The 16,638-nt window shown below is 61.9% G+C and overlaps 1 protein-coding gene across 1 annotated transcript in view; it reads left to right on the plus strand.

Annotated features, from left to right (window-relative positions):
* TAF4 (TATA-box binding protein associated factor 4) overlaps window positions 1-16,638 on the plus strand; it is a 65,892-nt gene that overhangs the window by 35,145 nt on the left and 14,109 nt on the right. The window contains 12 exon segments of the mRNA XM_030309266.1: window positions 1,230-1,396; window positions 2,606-2,725; window positions 5,813-5,932; window positions 6,698-6,820; window positions 8,249-8,338; window positions 8,909-9,154; window positions 11,771-11,918; window positions 12,330-12,444; window positions 14,568-14,737; window positions 15,061-15,191; window positions 15,857-15,982; window positions 16,419-16,475. Coding sequence (XP_030165126.1) covers window positions 1,230-1,396; window positions 2,606-2,725; window positions 5,813-5,932; window positions 6,698-6,820; window positions 8,249-8,338; window positions 8,909-9,154; window positions 11,771-11,918; window positions 12,330-12,444; window positions 14,568-14,737; window positions 15,061-15,191; window positions 15,857-15,982; window positions 16,419-16,475 — 1,613 coding nt within the window.

The raw sequence follows: 16,638 nt of genomic DNA on the forward strand, positions 1-16,638 counted from the left end.
CTGCCATTGGGAGGAGGGCCAGGTTTCCTCTTTTGGGGTCCCCAGTGTGCTAACGGGCTCCAGGGTCTAGGAGAGTTCAGCAGAGTGTTATTTCAGCAGCTGGTTTTTGTTTTGTTTTTACATTTCAGCACGGTTTATTATAACGGGGACGTTTTGGAAGGAAGCTTACTTAACGGGCATGAACGTGGTTCTTTGAAATGAGGGATTATAGCTGTGAGCCCGGGAGAGGCCTGTTACTTCTGGACGTCATGCTGGGTGTCGAAGGAGCCGGGACCCGGGGGTTCAGGGGCTCCTCTGGGAGTTACTGGGGTCGCTCAAGCTCCCGTTTGGTTCGGGAGGGAAAGCCCTGATGCTGCTCGTTGTGAGGCCGGCCGGCCGTTTCTTCTCGGAGAGGCCACCTTGTGTGCAGCCTGGAAGAGGCCGTGCCGTGCCGGGGAGGCCTCCTGTCCCGGAGCGCCATGCACCGGGCCTCGTGCGAAGCGGAGCGTTTCTTCCTCGCCCTGTCCCACCAAGTGGGAGACTTATCCCCAGGTGGGGATAGGCTGCTGTTTCTGGTGGAATCGACGACGTAAGTGCTTTGTGGTTCTTGAAGCGACAGTTAATGCCGCGTCTGGCTGGTGGCACTTGCTTCCTGGTGATGGAGCTCTGGAGCTGCCAAGCGCGGGTGGCCGTCCCTGTCCCTGCGTGTGTGTCGCGGGCGCCCCAGGTTAGCCGCGGGCGTGGCACGGCCCCCGCACCTGAGAGCAGTCCCGGGAGTTGTGTTCCCGAGAGGAGTGCCTGCTTCGGGCCCCGAGGACCCCAGGCCTCCCTCCTCCGAGACGGCCGGTGGGGCTGGGGGCGGTGGCGAGCGCCGGGCCGCCTCGTGGGGCTGGCGTGTGGCCGTGCAGGCGGCCGCGGGGCAGGTGCTGTGGCCGTGGGAGCTTCGCCGCCTGGCTTCCTTTCCAAGACTCAGTTGCTGCTTGAATCCCACGAGGAAAACCTCGTACGTCTTTCTGTCCCGGACGCCGTCTTTCTGTCCCGGACGCCGTCTTTCTGTCCCGGACGCCGTTTTTCTGTCCCGGACGCCGTCTTTCCTGGCGAGTGTGCGACCCTGCACTCTCGCAGCTTCTCCTTTTTCCTTCTCAGAGCCGACCGGCTCCCCTCTGGTAGGGTCAGCACCTTCCCGGGCTGTGGCGGAGGGGGGGCGGGGGCGGGCACGTCTCCTGACGCCAGGTCTCCTCTATCCCCAGGTATGGTCCTCGTGCGGAGCGAGAACGGGCAGTTGTTAATGATTCCTCAGCAGGCCTTGGCCCAGATGCAGGCCCAGGCCCACGTGCAGACCCAGCCTCAGACCACCATGGCGCCCCGCCCTGCAACCCCCACAAGTGCCCCTCCCGTCCAGATCTCTACCGTACAGGTGAGTGCACGCGCGCCAGGTGGCAGCAGCCCGAGGGACGTCCTTCCGGCAGGTGTCCCGCGAGGGCGGAGAGGGGCGGCCACGCGCGGCCACCCTCGGGAGGCTCAGGGGAGCCAGCTCCGCGTCCATGCTCAGCGAAACTCTGCCTGGACTCCGTCCTGTCTGTTCCCTCCCCTCCCGTGACTCCACCCCCGGTGCCTCAGTCTCCTCTTCTGCAGAGTGAACCCTGCGTGTGTTAGTGTTATTGTCAGGGAGGCGCGTGAGAGCGTCAGGAGATTGCGTTGAACGGCACCCCCGCCCCACGTGCTTGGGAGGTTAGCACCCTGGGCCCGGAGGTTGGCTGGAGGGGGGACGGGACCCCCGTGCTGGCGTGTCTTGTCCGCATCCTGACTTCCGTTCAGCGCGTGCCAGCACGCTACCCGCGTCTTGTCTCCCGATGCCTTTCTGCCCGGTGCCGTGGCCCTGCCGTCCTGACTGGCTGGCTGGTTAGTAACTCAAGTGGAGGCTGGAAGGGGCTTGAGGTCTCTTCCTCGTGTGATTTCAGCCGCGTTCCCTCGGGAGGTGAAGGCCTGCACTGTAGACGGAGGACTTGGCTGTGTAGGGAGACACCGTGCCCCTCATCGAATGTCCAGGGCGGCTCAGAGCAGTGTTGTCAAGGCCCGTGGGGCCGTGTGAAGCGAGATGCAGGCAGATGACACCCGTGCTGTCACCGTCACGTGTGTGTGTTACCGTCTGGCCGCCAGCGTGGCCGCTGTCAGCCCGCGTCTGCCCCACTGTGCTCAGGACTGGCCCCGTCTTTCTATCCGGATTAGTGTCAGTGGGCCGCTCGGACCGCTGTCTCCTTTACTTCCTGTTCCGCAGCAACGTGACCCATCTTTAGACCCAGGGGACGCACGCTTCTTACCGTTTCAGTGCTTACGAACAAGATGACTAGAAATCCACACAAGGACTGATTTCCCAGATACTCGCGTTCTTTAAAGTCCACGTTTGGTAGACCGGGGTGAAGGAGCCCGGTGGTGGTGTTACCACCGTACGCACAGATTCCGGTCACACGCTCCCCCCTTGAAGTGGGGCGGCTCTGTTGACTGTAGCTCGCGGCCCGATGCGCCCGAGCCCCCCCTTCTGCGGTAGCGGGCGATTCGGCTGTGTTGGGGGCGGGGAACCGTGTCAGTCGTTGCTCCTTTTAGATGATGCCTGCTTATTTTTCAGGCACCCGGGACCCCTATTATTGCACGGCAGGTGACCCCAACAACCATAATCAAGCAAGTGTCTCAGGCCCAGACGACGGTACAGCCCGCCACGGCACTGCAGCGCTCGCCCGGAGTGCAGGTGAGGAGGCCGTGGGAGCAGCGCCCTCTGCGTGGAGGTCGGGCCTCGCGGGCTGGGAGGTCGGATGCAAAGGTGGGCTTTGGGAGGAAGTGTCCTGAGGACTGTTTTGTCTCTGATGGCCTACCCAGGCTAGGTCAGGCTTTTCTTTAAACCGCATGGGATTGAACACCAGCGGTGGGTTTTTTTTTTTTTTTTTTTTTTTTTTAATATTTATTTATTTTTGAGAGAGAAACAGAGCATGAGCAGGGGAGGAGCAGAGAGAGGGAGATACACACTCTGAAGCAGGCTCCAGGCTCTGAGCTCTCTGCACAGAGCCCGACGCGGGGCTCGAACTCGTCAATCGCGAAATCGTGACCTGAGCTGAAGTCGGTCGCTCAACCAAGCGAGCCACTCAGGTGCCCCGACACCAGCAGTGTTTTTAAAACATCCCCCTGGGGCGCCTGCCTGGGTGGCTCACTCGGCTGAGCGTCTGACTCTTGGTTTCAGCTTCGATTATGATCTTGTGGTTTACGGGAGCGAGCCTTGTGTCGGGCTCTGTGTTGATAGTGTGGAGCCTACTTGGGATTCTCTCTCTCTCTTAAAATAAGTAAATACACTTAAAAAAAAAAAAAAAAAAGCTTCTCCCTGTGCCAGAAGCATAATTACAAATAATCACCTTAATTAAAAAAAAAAATTTTTTTTTAAATTGAGAGAGAGAGTGAGTGCATGCGAGCGGGGGAGGGCAGAGGGAGAGAGAGAATCCTACAACCTCTGGGATCATGACCGGAGCTGAAATCAAGAGTCAGAAGCTCAACTGACTGAACCACCCAGGTGCCCCCCTGCCTTGTTTTTTAAAAAATGTTTATTTATTTTGGGGGAGGATGGGCGGAGAGAGAGAGAGAGAGAGAGAGAGAGAGAGAGAGAGAGAGAGAATCCCAAGCAGGCTCCGCACTGTCAGCACAGGGCCAGACACAGGCTCGAACTCACGATCTGTGAGATCATGACTTGAGCTGAAATTAAGAGTCAGCCGTTTGACCGACTGGGCCACACAGGCGCCCCAGAAACAATCGCCTTATTACTATTTGACCGTAAAGCAGAGGAATCTGTAGCGTGGACGGTTTGGGCGTGGTGCCCGCCGACCTGTAAGTGCGGGGGCGAGGATGTGCGTCTCGTCTGGGAGCGGGGGCTCCTGCTGCTCGTGTGCGCTGATGGGTGTGATCTCCACAACCCCCTCCTCCTGGTGAGGCACTGACAGGTGAGGGGTCAGGGGCTTCTGGAACGCACCCCTGGGCCCGTGTGCGGCTGCCCAGCTGCCCTGCGTCCCCGAGGCCTGTGCCCTTTGCCAGGAACCAAGCCCGGTCCCAGAAACGTTCCCCATCAGCCTTCTGGGGTTGGTGTGTGTGTGTGTGTTCTTTCCCGGGTGTCTGAGGCTGTGGTGGGGAGAGAGCCCTGGTGACCCTCCCCTGTCAGCCTGCCTCTGGTCAGTCAAGCCGAGGGCAGGCTGGCCCCTTCTGTCAGCCGGGAGGAGCCCCCTGGGCAGGGTGGCGGATGGCGCTGGGCGGCCAGGCTGGGGAGCCGGAAGCAGAGGGGTTCAGAGCTGTTCGGTCCCGAGGTGTTTCGAGCGTCCGTCACGATGCAGGTTGTGCGGCGTTGGCCACTTTGTGTCGGGCGTCTGCCGCGTGCGGGGACCGCGCTTCCGTCGTCGTCGCTGGTTGTCGTGTGACGCCCCCCTGTGCTGCTGTGGGGCGGGCGCTGTTCCGGTTTCCCAGATGAGGAAGCCGAGGCAAGAGTGGTGTGGACGGTTGGCGGGGCAGGCCCAGGAGCCTCCTGGCGCCGGGCGCCCTGCCCTCTGGCTGCACCTCGTCGTCTTTCCTTCTGCGTCTGCGGCAGGGAGGTTGTTCCTCGGAGCAGCTGGACAGGTGGGAGCAGAGCGGCAGACTCGTGTCCTCGGAGCGCCCGTGAGAGGGTGGCTGTCCTGGGACTCGCTCTCCGCCTGGGTTCAGTCCAGTGGGCGTGTCAGGGTTCTGCTCACAGTGAGCGGAGCTGTCCTGAGAAGGCCCTGAAGCTGGCGGGTCAGGCGGAAGGCAGACGCGGTGTCGGCACCACGGGGTGACCTATGCACGCGTCAGGCCCGCAGAAGGGAACGTGGGGAGTGTGGCTTGAGGTGCAGGGGACTTGCACGGGGTGACAAGTGCCCTGGCCGTTTCCGGGCGTCCGGAAGCCTCTGAGCGGTCCCCCCAGCTGCCCCGAGACGGTGGCTCCGTGTGTCCTTCCCCGCGGCCTTCCTTCCAAGGGTCATGTGATGTTCTCAGTAATCCCTGCGAGCGAACCTTAGGAGTGAGCGAGCACACTCGGGTTGTAAGGAGAGGGCCCGCCGTCTCTAGCTCCGTCCCCTCGCGGGGTGGGGGGTTGGGGGCTGAGCGAGCCACCGGCACAGCCGCAGATGCTCAGGGGAGGCCTCCCGGCGCGCCGGGCCACAGACAGCAAGGTCTGGAAAACCGGAGAGGGAATGTCGAAGGCTAGACGCATCAACTGGGAGAATGTAATACACAGAGCAGTAACCGTTTGTCGCGACGGCTCATGTGGAGCCAGGCTCCGGGAGCCCCCAGGGGCTGCCGTGGGGGTCTCCGGCCCCTCCCCACTCGCATCCACTCCCTACGCATTGCTCAAATCTGCTCGGAAAGCCCTCGTTTTGTGACGTTTCTCGATGAGGCTCGCTCGTGGAGAGCAGGGAGAGGCTGGCCTGGTGGCGGGGGCGCAGCTGGGGCCCCCCGCCAGAGGTGATGTGGGTGGAGACCCGGCGGGAGGACGGTCCTTTCCCGTCACTGGCTTCTGCACAAGCCAGGTGACACGTTTTCAGCTGTAGTTTCTCCGTTTTGCTTCTCATTTCTGGGAGGACAGACACTTCACACTGGTGGCCGTGGGACTCCTGGCTCCGGCCTCCGCTGGCCAGGCTCTGCCCTGCCCGGGCTCCCCGTCCCCAGTTTTCGGCCAGGCTCGCTGTCCGCGGGGTCCAGGGCTCCGCCTGCTGTGGGTCTCGTTCTTTTTGGGGGATGTGAGGGCCGTCTCTGCAGGCCCTCTGTTTACCTTGCCTTTGGACTCTCGTAGCCTCAGCTGGTTCTGGGTGGCGCTGCCCAGACAACTTCCCTCGGGACGGCCACGACTGTTCAGACGGGGACACCTCAGCGAACGGTGCCAGGGGCCACCACCACCTCCACGGCTGCCACGGTGAGTGCCACCCGTGGGTGGGAGACGGGAGCCTCGAGGGGCCCTCCGCCCGCCCGCAGCCCCCCTTCCTGCAGGGTAGAGCTGCGCGGGGCAAGCACGGCCCGGGGACCTCGGCCTCTCCCAGGCGGGCTGTGAGCCAGCGGGCTCTGCAGGGCGGCGGGAAGGCCCTGTCCCCTTGCTTGAGGCTCCAGGCCGCACAGAGGTCCACGGTGACAGAAGCCCAAAAGGTGGCATTTGAGGCCGCGGCCTGTGCAGCATACAGGAGCGACTGTCCCCAGAGCAGAGCCACGTCCCTGCTAGGCTTCCAGTGGCTCCCCGCGCACGTGCGCGTCGGTCTCCTGCCGGGGTCCTGCTTTATTTAGACTCCCTCTCACGCTGCTCTGCTCAGGCTTTTCCGCACCTCTCGTAGCTGGGTCATAGTTTAATTCCTTTTGTTGCGAGTTTACGTAGACGCCAGCTTTTCTTTATGGTAAAGCCACGTCATGGGGGACGTGCCACAGGTTCCTCACGGTCACGCGTATGGTTGTTCGCCCGGTTACGTCCCCGGGCGTTGAGCTGCTGGCTGAGTCAGGGTGAGCTCTGCTGTGCCCCTCGCTTGGTGTGGCCACACGGCACACGTCCCGGCTTCCACCCCTCAGCAGCCCTGAGAGTCGCTGCATTTTCTGCAAAGGAGTTTCTTGTAGACGTTCCGGTGAACCCAGAGGCTCTGACGGAAACCTGCCTTTTTAAGACTTTTTCACTTGTATCTTTTTAACTTGAATCCAGGAAACCATGGAAAACGTGAAGAAATGTAAAAACTTTCTATCTACGTTAATAAAACTGGCCTCATCTGGTAAACAGTCTACAGAGACAGCCGCTAACGTGAAAGAGCTGGTCCAGAACCTACTGGTAAGAGGATGCGGCTCTGAGCACTTGTTTGACACGCGGGGAGGTCCCGCCAGAGGCGCGCGCGGCCTGTGGTGGCCTCCTGGGGACTGACCCGCACCCTTGGGTGGAGGCCGGCGCCCGGCCCGTCCTGCTTCCCACGGCACTCACACGAAGGCCCCTTGAAAGCGTTCTGTCCACCTCAGGAGCGTTTGTAAACACACCTGATTGAGAGCGTTTTCGAGGCTTTTTCTTGCACCTCTCTGCGGGCACGGCCGTCTTCTCTGCGTCCCCTTTGGTCTCAGGTCCCTCCTCCTTGCCCTTCGCTTTCCTTTTGGTTTCTTTGTTGAGGAAGCCTGGTGGTTTGACATCTGGGCTCTTGGATGCTTTCCGTCCTTCCGCTGGAGGGATGTGTCTGCCCGGGGCCTCCGTTCTCGACGCAGGCAGCCGGGTGGGGGGTAGAGGGGGGACCCCTCCCCCGGGGTGACGGGTGGCGGGACAGCCACTCTCGGAGCCGCCGTCTCCTCCCCAGGGGGCTGGCTCTTGCCCCGCTTGCAGGCCACCCTGGTTTTGGTCTGGAAAGGACAGAAGTCGTGCTCCCGCAGGCAAGCAGTTGCTTGGACCACGCACTTAAGTATTTTCAGGGAGCGTAGAGATTGAAAAACGATCTCCCCTCTCGTGGGAAGCAACAATTCCTAGCTTTTTGTTTTAATTGTAACAGTTCCGCCTTCTTGTGAAAATCGCTGACGAAGTAAATGCCTCTCCTGTTCATCCCCGTGGTCCCTTGTCTGTGGTCTGTCCCCTCTTGCCGAAGGAGCCACTCGGCACTACGTCCCTCGCTCCCCACGTGATCTGGCAGTACCCCTGCCCCCGCCTGGCTGTGCTCTCGGCAGGGCACCGGGGCCCCTGTTCCACCTTCTCATGGGCCCTCCTGGTCTCCTGGACGCTGTTGCCGCTTCCTCTTTGAACCTGGCATTAGTTAGGGCCTGGCTGCTGGTAACACCCCAAACAAGAGGGCACAGGTTGGACAGGTTGGGCGGAAGCTCGAGTTCCCCTGCGGGACCCCAGACGTCGGCAGCCCTGGCTGAGAGCGCTCCCTCTTAGGGCTTCCTCTCGAGGATGGCCCGTGACATCCCGTCCCTGCCCGCCTCTCTTTGCCTCCCCTACCCTGAGACCACACATGCTTCGGTTTCCAGAACAGGGTTGTGCCCCCCTCTTGTCTGGGTTCTCAATTCCCACCCCGGGCTTCCTCCTGGAGGCTTGGGGGTCTCAATGTGGGTCGCCTCTTCTTGTAAAGGCGTCCCTGACTTGCCCCATGCTGTCACCTGTGCCCCATGCAAGACCTGGCCGAGAGGACGCTGATTCCAACAGGGCACCAGAGCAGTGCTGAATAACCAGAGGAGTGTTAACTTGTGTTCACGAGAGAATTTTGTTGTGGTTTTCGTTTTTAAGGATGGAAAAATCGAAGCGGAAGATTTCACCAGTAGGTTATACCGAGAACTTAATTCTTCACCTCAACCTTACCTTGTGCCTTTCCTGAAGGTAAATGTGGAGACCCCCTGCGGCACTGCACGCCGGCAGCCTGCCGTGGGCCTGGTGGAGGGGAGAGGGGGGCGCCCAGGTGGCCCCGTGGGCTTGTGGGTTTCAGGTGCCCTGTGACGCTCCTCACGTTCCCCGTCAGGGGATATTTCTCTGAGCCCTGAGGCCCCTGGCCTGTGGCCTGGCCGCTGGCACAGAGCAGACAGAAGCACCGGCCGGAAGGCCGATGGACGGGGCTCGCCCGTTGGCGGTGGAGTTCAAAGGCATCAGGCCGGCCCTCTTAAGTAACTTTTGCTGCCGTGACATTCTTAAGAGCCTTTCGGAAATACCGCCCTTTTCTTTTTTCTGAACAAATTCTAGCCGGTTCTTTCGGAGAATAATCCTGCTCGGTGACAGTGGGGCTGCGGGTTAGTGCGCCCGGCTGCCCGCGCCGACGCCCAGAGGCGTGAAGGCGCTGAGACCCGCGCGGTTGAGCTTGAGGGGCTTGCTCCTCAGCGCGGGAGGTTTCTGGGTTTGTGAGGAGGGAGCCCGGCCACGTGCCGCCGCCGACCCTGTGTCTGTCTTCCCGCCCAGAGAAGCTTGCCCGCCTTGAGACAGCTGACCCCCGACTCCGCGGCCTTCATCCAGCAGAGCCAGCAGCAGCCGCCGCCCGCCTCGCAGGCCACCACCGCGCTCACGGCCGTGGTGCTGAGCAGCTCGGTCCAGCGCACGGCCGGGAAGACGGCGGCCACCGTGACCAGCGCTCTCCAGCCCCCTGTCATCAGCCTCACGCAGCCCACACAGGTTGGCGTTGGCAAGCGGGGGCAGCCCACGCCGCTGGTATGAAGGCGAGAGCCTCGCCCGTCACCCCCGTGCCCACCTCTCACGCAGATCGGCCACGGCTCAGGGACGCGTCCCCGCAGGCAGGCGGCAGGGCTCCCGCTGGGGGAGGCCGGGGCGCTAACAGAGTTCAGGCGTGAACTGGGGCCGAGGCCCCGCACGCGTGTTTCCTGGGAAGACGGGATAAGCCCGTCGGCTCTTACCCAGCGGCCTGTCCATTCCCGGTGTCGGCCGGGGGTGTTGGTGCCCCCAGTGAACACCGGGCATTTGTAGTGAATCTTCAGTGGGACGTTATCTTTGATCAGGAGCAGCGGCCCCGGGACAGGAAACCGTGTGCCTGGCGATGGACACATCAGGCAGGCGGTCGGTGGGCCTTTTGTCTCACGGCCTTGAGCCCAGCTCTGCAGCCCCAGTTTGGGTCTCGGTGACACAAAGCTGCAGGCTACCGATTGTTGATTTAAGGTGTGGATCCAGTTTTCTGAGTTCCGTGGCTAGATGAGGGCTGTCTTTGCTGGGAAGGGTTGCATTTCAAATTTTTTTTTTTTTTAAGTTAATTTTGAGAGTGAGACCGCGTGAGTGGGAGAGGGGTAGAGAGAGGGAGAGAGAGAATCCCAAGCTGGCTCCGTGCTGTCAGTGCAGAGTCCGATGTGGGCTCAAACTCATGAACTGTGGGATCATGACCTGAGCTGAGATCGTGAGTTGGACGCTTAACCGACTGAGTCACCCAGGCGCCCCAGGAGTTGCATTTTAAATGTGCTCTCCAAACCTGGAAGGGCAGTTGGCTTTTTTTTTTTTTTTTTTTTTAATTTTTTTTTTTCAACGTTTATTTATTTTTGGGACAGAGAGAGACAGAGAATGAACGGGGGAGGGGCAGAGAGAGAGGGAGACACAGAATCGGAAACAGGCTCCAGGCTCCGAGCCATCAGCCCAGAGCCCGACGCGGGGCTCGAACCCACGGACCGCGAGATCGTGACCTGGCTGAAGTCGGACGCTTAACCGACTGCGCCACCCAGGCGCCCCATGGCTTTTTTAATTTCAGAGGGATTTTGTTGCTTTACAGACCATTAAAGTTCCCCCACGGTGCAGGTTCCCTTGTCACCTGATAGCGGGTCGTAGAGTGTGTTTTGTCACAGCAGCCACATAGTAACTGAGTGAGTCACCGGTGAGCCACCAGAGTCCATGGGGCTGTTTGCCCACCTGCTCAGGGAAGGCTTTGTCTCGCGTTGACCACTGGTGAGGAAGGTGTGCTGAGATGCTGGGTGAGAGCGTCTGGTCTGCCGGGCTGGGCACTGTGCGGTGCTGCGGGCTGAGGGTGCGTGCGAGAGGAGGGCTTTTCGTGCCGAGGGTGCAGGTCTGTACGTACAGGGCCGTCCTACCCCCCTGGCCTAATTTGTGCTAAAGGGGCGTTCCCTTGAGGAGAACCTCGTGGGTCCCAGTCTTTCCTGGAAAGGTCTGACTTGTGGTGCGTAGTTGTGACCTGACCTGTGTTCCTGGTTTGTGGTCAGAGGCTGTGGTGACCCACGGGGTCACTTCTGCACTGCGTTTCCCAGTCCCGCCGGGGGGGGGGGTGTGTGGGGGAGCAGCAGTGGGATCAGGCCTGAGTCCGGTCCATTCCTGGATCCTGGAGGCCTATGGAGATGAAAACCGTGGCTTTTCCCTTAGTTCGTGGCAAAACCTGACTCTGACTCTAACCACCCTGAGGCAGTTGTTGTCTTGACTCTTCCTTTAGAGGGTGAATTTTCATGGGTTTGTTGCAGAAACAGTTTGGTTGCAGGGCACCACCCCGTGTCCCCAGCAAGTGTCTCGTAATACCGGGCACGCCCATCAGGTCACCTACGTAATAACCTTCTGGGCCGGGCAGTGTGTCTCTGGCACAGGGAGTGCCACTGTGCGTGGGGCGGGGCGCTGGGCTGGGCCCGGGGTTAGACGGGGCGGGGTGGGAGGGGGGCCCCTGGAGCAAAGGCAGAGGCAGGAGCTCGCTCTGGCTGATGGAGCTCCAGGCCGCGCAGCCCCGAGCAGGCCTGGGGGCAGCAGGGGACACAGCTGGGGCTGGACTCAGCTCTGGGGCGTCTCCCCAGCTCAGCTTCGGGTGGTGGACACGGGCAGGCCCCCACGGGGAGGCCGCGGGAGAGGCTCTTCCCTGTAAGGCCGAGGGCTGAGTTAAGGGCAGGATGTGGGAAATCTGACCCCCCCCCCCCCCCCCGCCCCCGGGGTAGAAGGCGGCGCATCTCTTAGAGACCCTGTGCGGGAGGGAAAACGGGCCCTGCAGTCGCTAGCAGCCGTATCCCCTTCTGAGATTTGGGGGGAAGGCACGTGTTCCACGCCAGACCGCCGGGTCAGCCTGCCTCGTCCTGGCACCGGCCTCAGGCCCCACGTGCAGATCTGCCCCCAGAGCTCACCTCTTCTGTGGCGCGGACGTGGGCGGCCAGCTCCCGGCAGGGCCCCCGGCTGGGCGTGGGTGCTCATGGGCCTGCCTCGTCCTGGCACCGGCCTCAGGCCCCACGTGCAGATCTGCCCCCAGAGCTCACCTCTTCTGTGGCGCGGACGTGGGCGGCCAGCTCCCGGCAGGGCCCCCGGCTGGGCGTGGGTGCTCATGGGCCCGTGGCTCTGCCCCAGGTCATCCAGCAGCCGCCCAAGCCCGGAGCACTGATCCGCCCGCCGCAGGTGACGTTGACGCAGACGCCCGTGGTCGCCCTCCGGCAGCCTCACAGTCGCATCGTGCTCACCGCGCCTCAGCAGATCCAGCTGAACCAGCTGCAGCCAGGTGAGGGCCGCGGGCCGCACACCCGGGGCTCCCCGCCACCGCCCCCCGAACGTCCGGGCGCCCTTTGCGGCGTTCACGGCGCCGCGCGGCCGTCGCCGCGTCGGGGTGATTTCAGGGGCGACGGGTCCGGTTCGCGCTGCTGGGTTCTCTGTCCCGAGCCCCTCCTGCACCTGACGGGTGCGCCCGCGCCTTCGCCCGGGATTTCGGGCGAGGGGTCCCGCGTGTTGACGGGCGTCACCGTGGTGGGTCGGCGGTGATGCCCTCCCCTCAGCCGCCAGGCTCCCGAGCGGTTGGGCCCATGTGTGTGGCGGGGGAGCGGGGGCACGCCCGCACGTCCCGCGGGGAGGGTGCGGTGGGGGGGCGCGCGGGGCACGCGTGCAGCGCGTGGACCGCTGCCGTCTTGTGTTGCAGTGCCCGTGGTGAAGCCCGCCGTGCTACCTGGAACCAAAGCGCTCTCTGCCGTCTCGGCTCAAGCAGCTGCCGCGCAGAAAAACAAACTCAAGGAGCCCGGGGGAGGCTCGTTTCGGTACGGGGCGCACTGTCCGCGCTGAGCAGGTGGCGGGGCCAAGGCCTGGGCCTGTGGCAGCCTCGCCCGCGGGGCACCGGCGCTGTGGTTTTGGGACCGCTTTCTTTCCGTGCCTTTGACCCCCATGTACGCGTTTTCCCGCAAAATTAGCGCAGGGAGATTTGCTGCAAACGCATAGCAGGAAGTAAATGAGCCGCTGTTTTCTGTATGAACTGACGGAAAAGCCATCGTTGTGACGCTAGGTCTTGGTGTTCCGAGTGCGTCGTGACCATCACGTAGGACGCCTCACCTGCCCTTCTTTTAACTTCAGACTTTTGGAAATAAATGCTGTGGTTTGGGCTCTTGAGCAGCTGGGTAAAAAGCTGCGTGTCAGGGACGCGCAGCGGGAAGGCCGTGGCGTTGACGTGGATCACGATGAAGCAGCGGGAAAGGACACGTGTCCTCAGGGTGTTCACGGGCCCGCCCCCACCAGACTTCGTCCCTGACACCGTTGGCCGCTGGAGCAGGGCTGGCGTCAGCGGTGCCAAGCCGGGGTCGGCGCCCGAGCGGGGTGAGGAGGGCGCTGTGCCTGGATGGCCCGGTGTGGAGGGCCTGCGCCCGGTGGGGGCGGGGAGGACCGCCCCGAGGGAGGGGCCCACCTGTACAGCAGAGAAGCGAGGGAATGAGGGCCACGGGGAATCCGGGTATGTCCCACGGAAGGAAACTTTACTGCGGGCACGAGGCGAGCTAGAAAGGCCCCGTGGTGCCAGGTTAGCTCGTGGGGTCCGTGTCCGTGTCCACGTACAGATTGCGGGGGCTCCTTGCTGTGTGCACCAGAGGCACCTGGGAGTAGCGCCTGGATGGCAGGGAGCCTGCCCAGTGCTCGGACCACGGCTTCCAAAAACCATTGTGGCGCCGTGACCCAGGTGCCCGAGAAAGGCTGGTTTTGGGGTCTTTGCAGGGCAAGCTAGCGCATCTCATCAGGTCAGAGAGCGGTGCTGGGGTGGATGGGCTCCCTTCCCCTGTGCGTGTCTGTAGTGACAGACTGTGTACCCTGGGTGAGACAGGAAAGCACGAGCCCGTGACGGTGAATAAATGGGGAGCTAATGACGAGGGGGAAGCCGGCAGGGACCCCAGAGGGGTCAGATGCTCAGAGTGCATCAGGAAAGGACCAAGGAGACCCGGCCCTCTGCGGGGCTTGTGTGACATTCTTATCACGAGGGGAGGGGACGTCAGTCAGACGGGGGACACACACCTGCTGCAGGACACCTGGCCCGTGGCCTCGAAGCGTCACTGGCACGAGAGCCAAGGCGAGGCTGAGGAGCGTCCCAGGCTAGGGAGGCTGAAGGGAGGGCCGTGCGTGTGGCTGGTGGCCTGCTCGCGGGGGACGCCGGCTCCACGGGGGGCACGCGTGGGGTGATCCGGGGCGTGGGGCGTCAGGTCGGCAGCTTCATTCAGGAAGGAAAGGGTCCTTCACCCCCGACTCTGCCTTTTCCACACTTGTGGGACCATTTTAAGAAAAGAATGCTGTTTGATTTTCTAAGCCAAGTTTCACTGGGAACAAACTCCTTGAAGCCGTGGGTCCTGTGTGGCTGTGTTTGCTCTCTGAGCTTAGTCCTGACCGTGGGGGAGCCCTCTACACGCATCCTCATGCTGGGACTCCTGTGCAGCTTTAACGCTTAGCTGGTCTTCCTTTAAAAGAACGGACTCCCAGGGCGCCTGGGGGCTCAGTCGGTTGAGCGTCCTACTTTGGCTCCGGTCATGATCTCACGGTTCGTGGGTTCGAGCCCCGCTTCGGGCTCTGTGCTGACAGTTCGGAGCCTGGAGCCTGCTTCGGATTCCGTCTCTCCCTCTCTCTCTGCCCCTCCCCTGCTCGTGCTCTGTCTCTGTCTCTCTCAAAAAATAAACATTAAAAGAAATTAAAAGAAGAAAAAAAACCAGACTCTTTTTCAAAGAAGACCGCTGGGCTTCCTCGATCAGGTGACGGTGCAGGGCCGGAGGGCGCCGGCGGGACGCTCGCCTGGAGGGGCGTCCGTGCGCTCTCTGCACGGGGTCCCCTGCCCCGCTTGTGGACCGCTGGGTCAGGCCCCCCGAGCGTCTCCCGACGCGCCCCTCGCTCAGTCAGCTTATCTTCCTCTCTGAAGGGATGACGATGACATCAACGACGTGGCCTCGATGGCGGGAGTAAACCTGTCGGAAGAAAGTGCACGAATATTAGCCACGAACTCTGACTTAGTGGGCACCCTGACGCGATCCTGTAAGGATGAAACCTTTCTCCTACCAGCGCCTTTACAGAGAAGAATCCTAGAGATCGGTACGTGGGTGCCGCCGTCACGGGGCCCCCGGTGCACATGCGACTCTAGCCCCGCATAGAGCCGTCTTCTGCCCAGCTCCCCGGCGGAGCGCACTCGGTACCTTGTCCTGCCTGTTACCGGTGCGGTACTTTCCCCGAGCTCGATGCCGGTGGTTCTCAGGTAGTTGCAGCGGGTGTAGACCGACCCCCCCACCCCCACCCCTGCCCCGAGGGCCTGTCCAGGCCGCCCTCCGGTCGCTCTGAGCGGTGAGTCGTGGAAGACAGAACGGTGACTCGGAGAGGAGAGAAGGAGCTTCGGCGGCTAAAGCGTTGCCTACCCCCAGGTAAAAAACACGGCATCACGGAGTTGCATCCGGACGTTGTGAGTTACGTATCACACGCCACGCAGCAGAGGCTACAGAATCTCGTGGAGAAAATATCAGAGACGGCCCAGCAGAAGAACTTCTCGTACAAGGTAACACGCTGCCGTCCTGAAGAGGCCGAGCTGGCCGTGGACTCCGGGTCGGTCCTGCCGGGAAGCCTCCTCCTGCACCGGGCGCGTGGAGCCGCACAGGTGTCGCGCTGGCTCCGAATTCTCCACGGAGCTGCCTCAGCGCCGTGCGCCCGGCCGGAGGAGGAGGGCAGGCCGGGTCTGCATGAGGCACGGGGCCGGGGCCGGGGTGGGGGTCCCGGAGCCCCTGCCAGTGCCACCGTGGCATGCCCACGGCCCCGAGCCAGCCCTGCTCCCGTGACTCGGGCCGCTGCCCCGTTTGTGTCGTGGAGGGTCACCTGCACCGAGGTCCTGCCTTCAGGGGCAGGTCGCAGGGTGGGATCTGCCTTCCTCTGTCCTCACGTGGGAGCTGTGCAGAGGGGCCCAGCCGCGTGAGGCCCGTGCCCTCGGAGTGGCAGTGAAAATCAAATGATGCACGAGCGTTTGAGGTGGAAACCTCTCGTGAGCCCCAGCATGGCTCACTGAGACTCTGTCTGCATGCTGGCCTGCAGACCCGTCCCACGCAGGCCATCCGGGCCGGAGGCGGGTGTGCGGGGCTCCGTAGGACTCGCTCTGGGGAAGCGGGGTGTGCGCAGCCCGTCCAGCCCGGTCCCCAGGTTTATTATGACCGTGTTCTTGCCTTTCTGTAGGATGATGACAGATACGAGCAGGCAAGTGATGTCCGGGCTCAGCTCAAATTTTTTGAGCAGCTTGATCAAATTGAAAAGCAGAGGAAAGACGAGCAAGAGAGAGAGATCCTCATGCGGGCGGCCAAGGCAAGTGTGTGTGCTTCTCGCGGCCGGCCGCTCCCACCCCAGGCCCCGGGAGGCCAGCGTGCTGTTGGGGCCGGCCCGGGCCCGAAGGCGTGACGCATTTGATTTGGAAGGGGGCCTCGGGTGGGCTGCAGACCTGAGCCAGAGCTCCTCGGGCCGACCTGGCCCACCGTCTGTCAGAGCCCTTGACCGGCGGGCATGGTTGAAAGCCACGTGTGAGCTCTTCTCCAGGGGGACTGACCTTCATGATGGCTGTTTTTTTCCCCATGGTGTGCAGCCTAAATTGTTACGTTTGGGCCGTAAAAAAGCATTGAAAAATGTAACATATGTCCCGTCGTACAATCTGGATGTTACCATATCATGAGTAAGATAGCGTGTCTGTTAGACGATGAACGCTTAGGTCCGAGCTTATTTTTCTTTTTACCTCTTTAAAAAATAGTCTCGATCCAGACAAGAAGACCCAGAACAGCTAAGGTTGAAACAGAAGGCAAAAGAGGTAAGCGTCTTCAGCCAGAGAATCTTTGCTCTACGCTTGAAAATAGACTCTTACGTAACCTGCTCGTGCCACACAAGAAAGGGTGAGGAAGGGGCGGGGTTTCTGTACGACGGGCACCGACACAGCCGCTCGAGACGGCTGCAGACAGCCCGCGTCCCGCTCC

This window comes from Lynx canadensis, chromosome A3, assembly GCF_007474595.2.
Source record: "Lynx canadensis isolate LIC74 chromosome A3, mLynCan4.pri.v2, whole genome shotgun sequence".
NCBI classification, from domain to species: Eukaryota; Metazoa; Chordata; class Mammalia; order Carnivora; family Felidae; genus Lynx; species Lynx canadensis.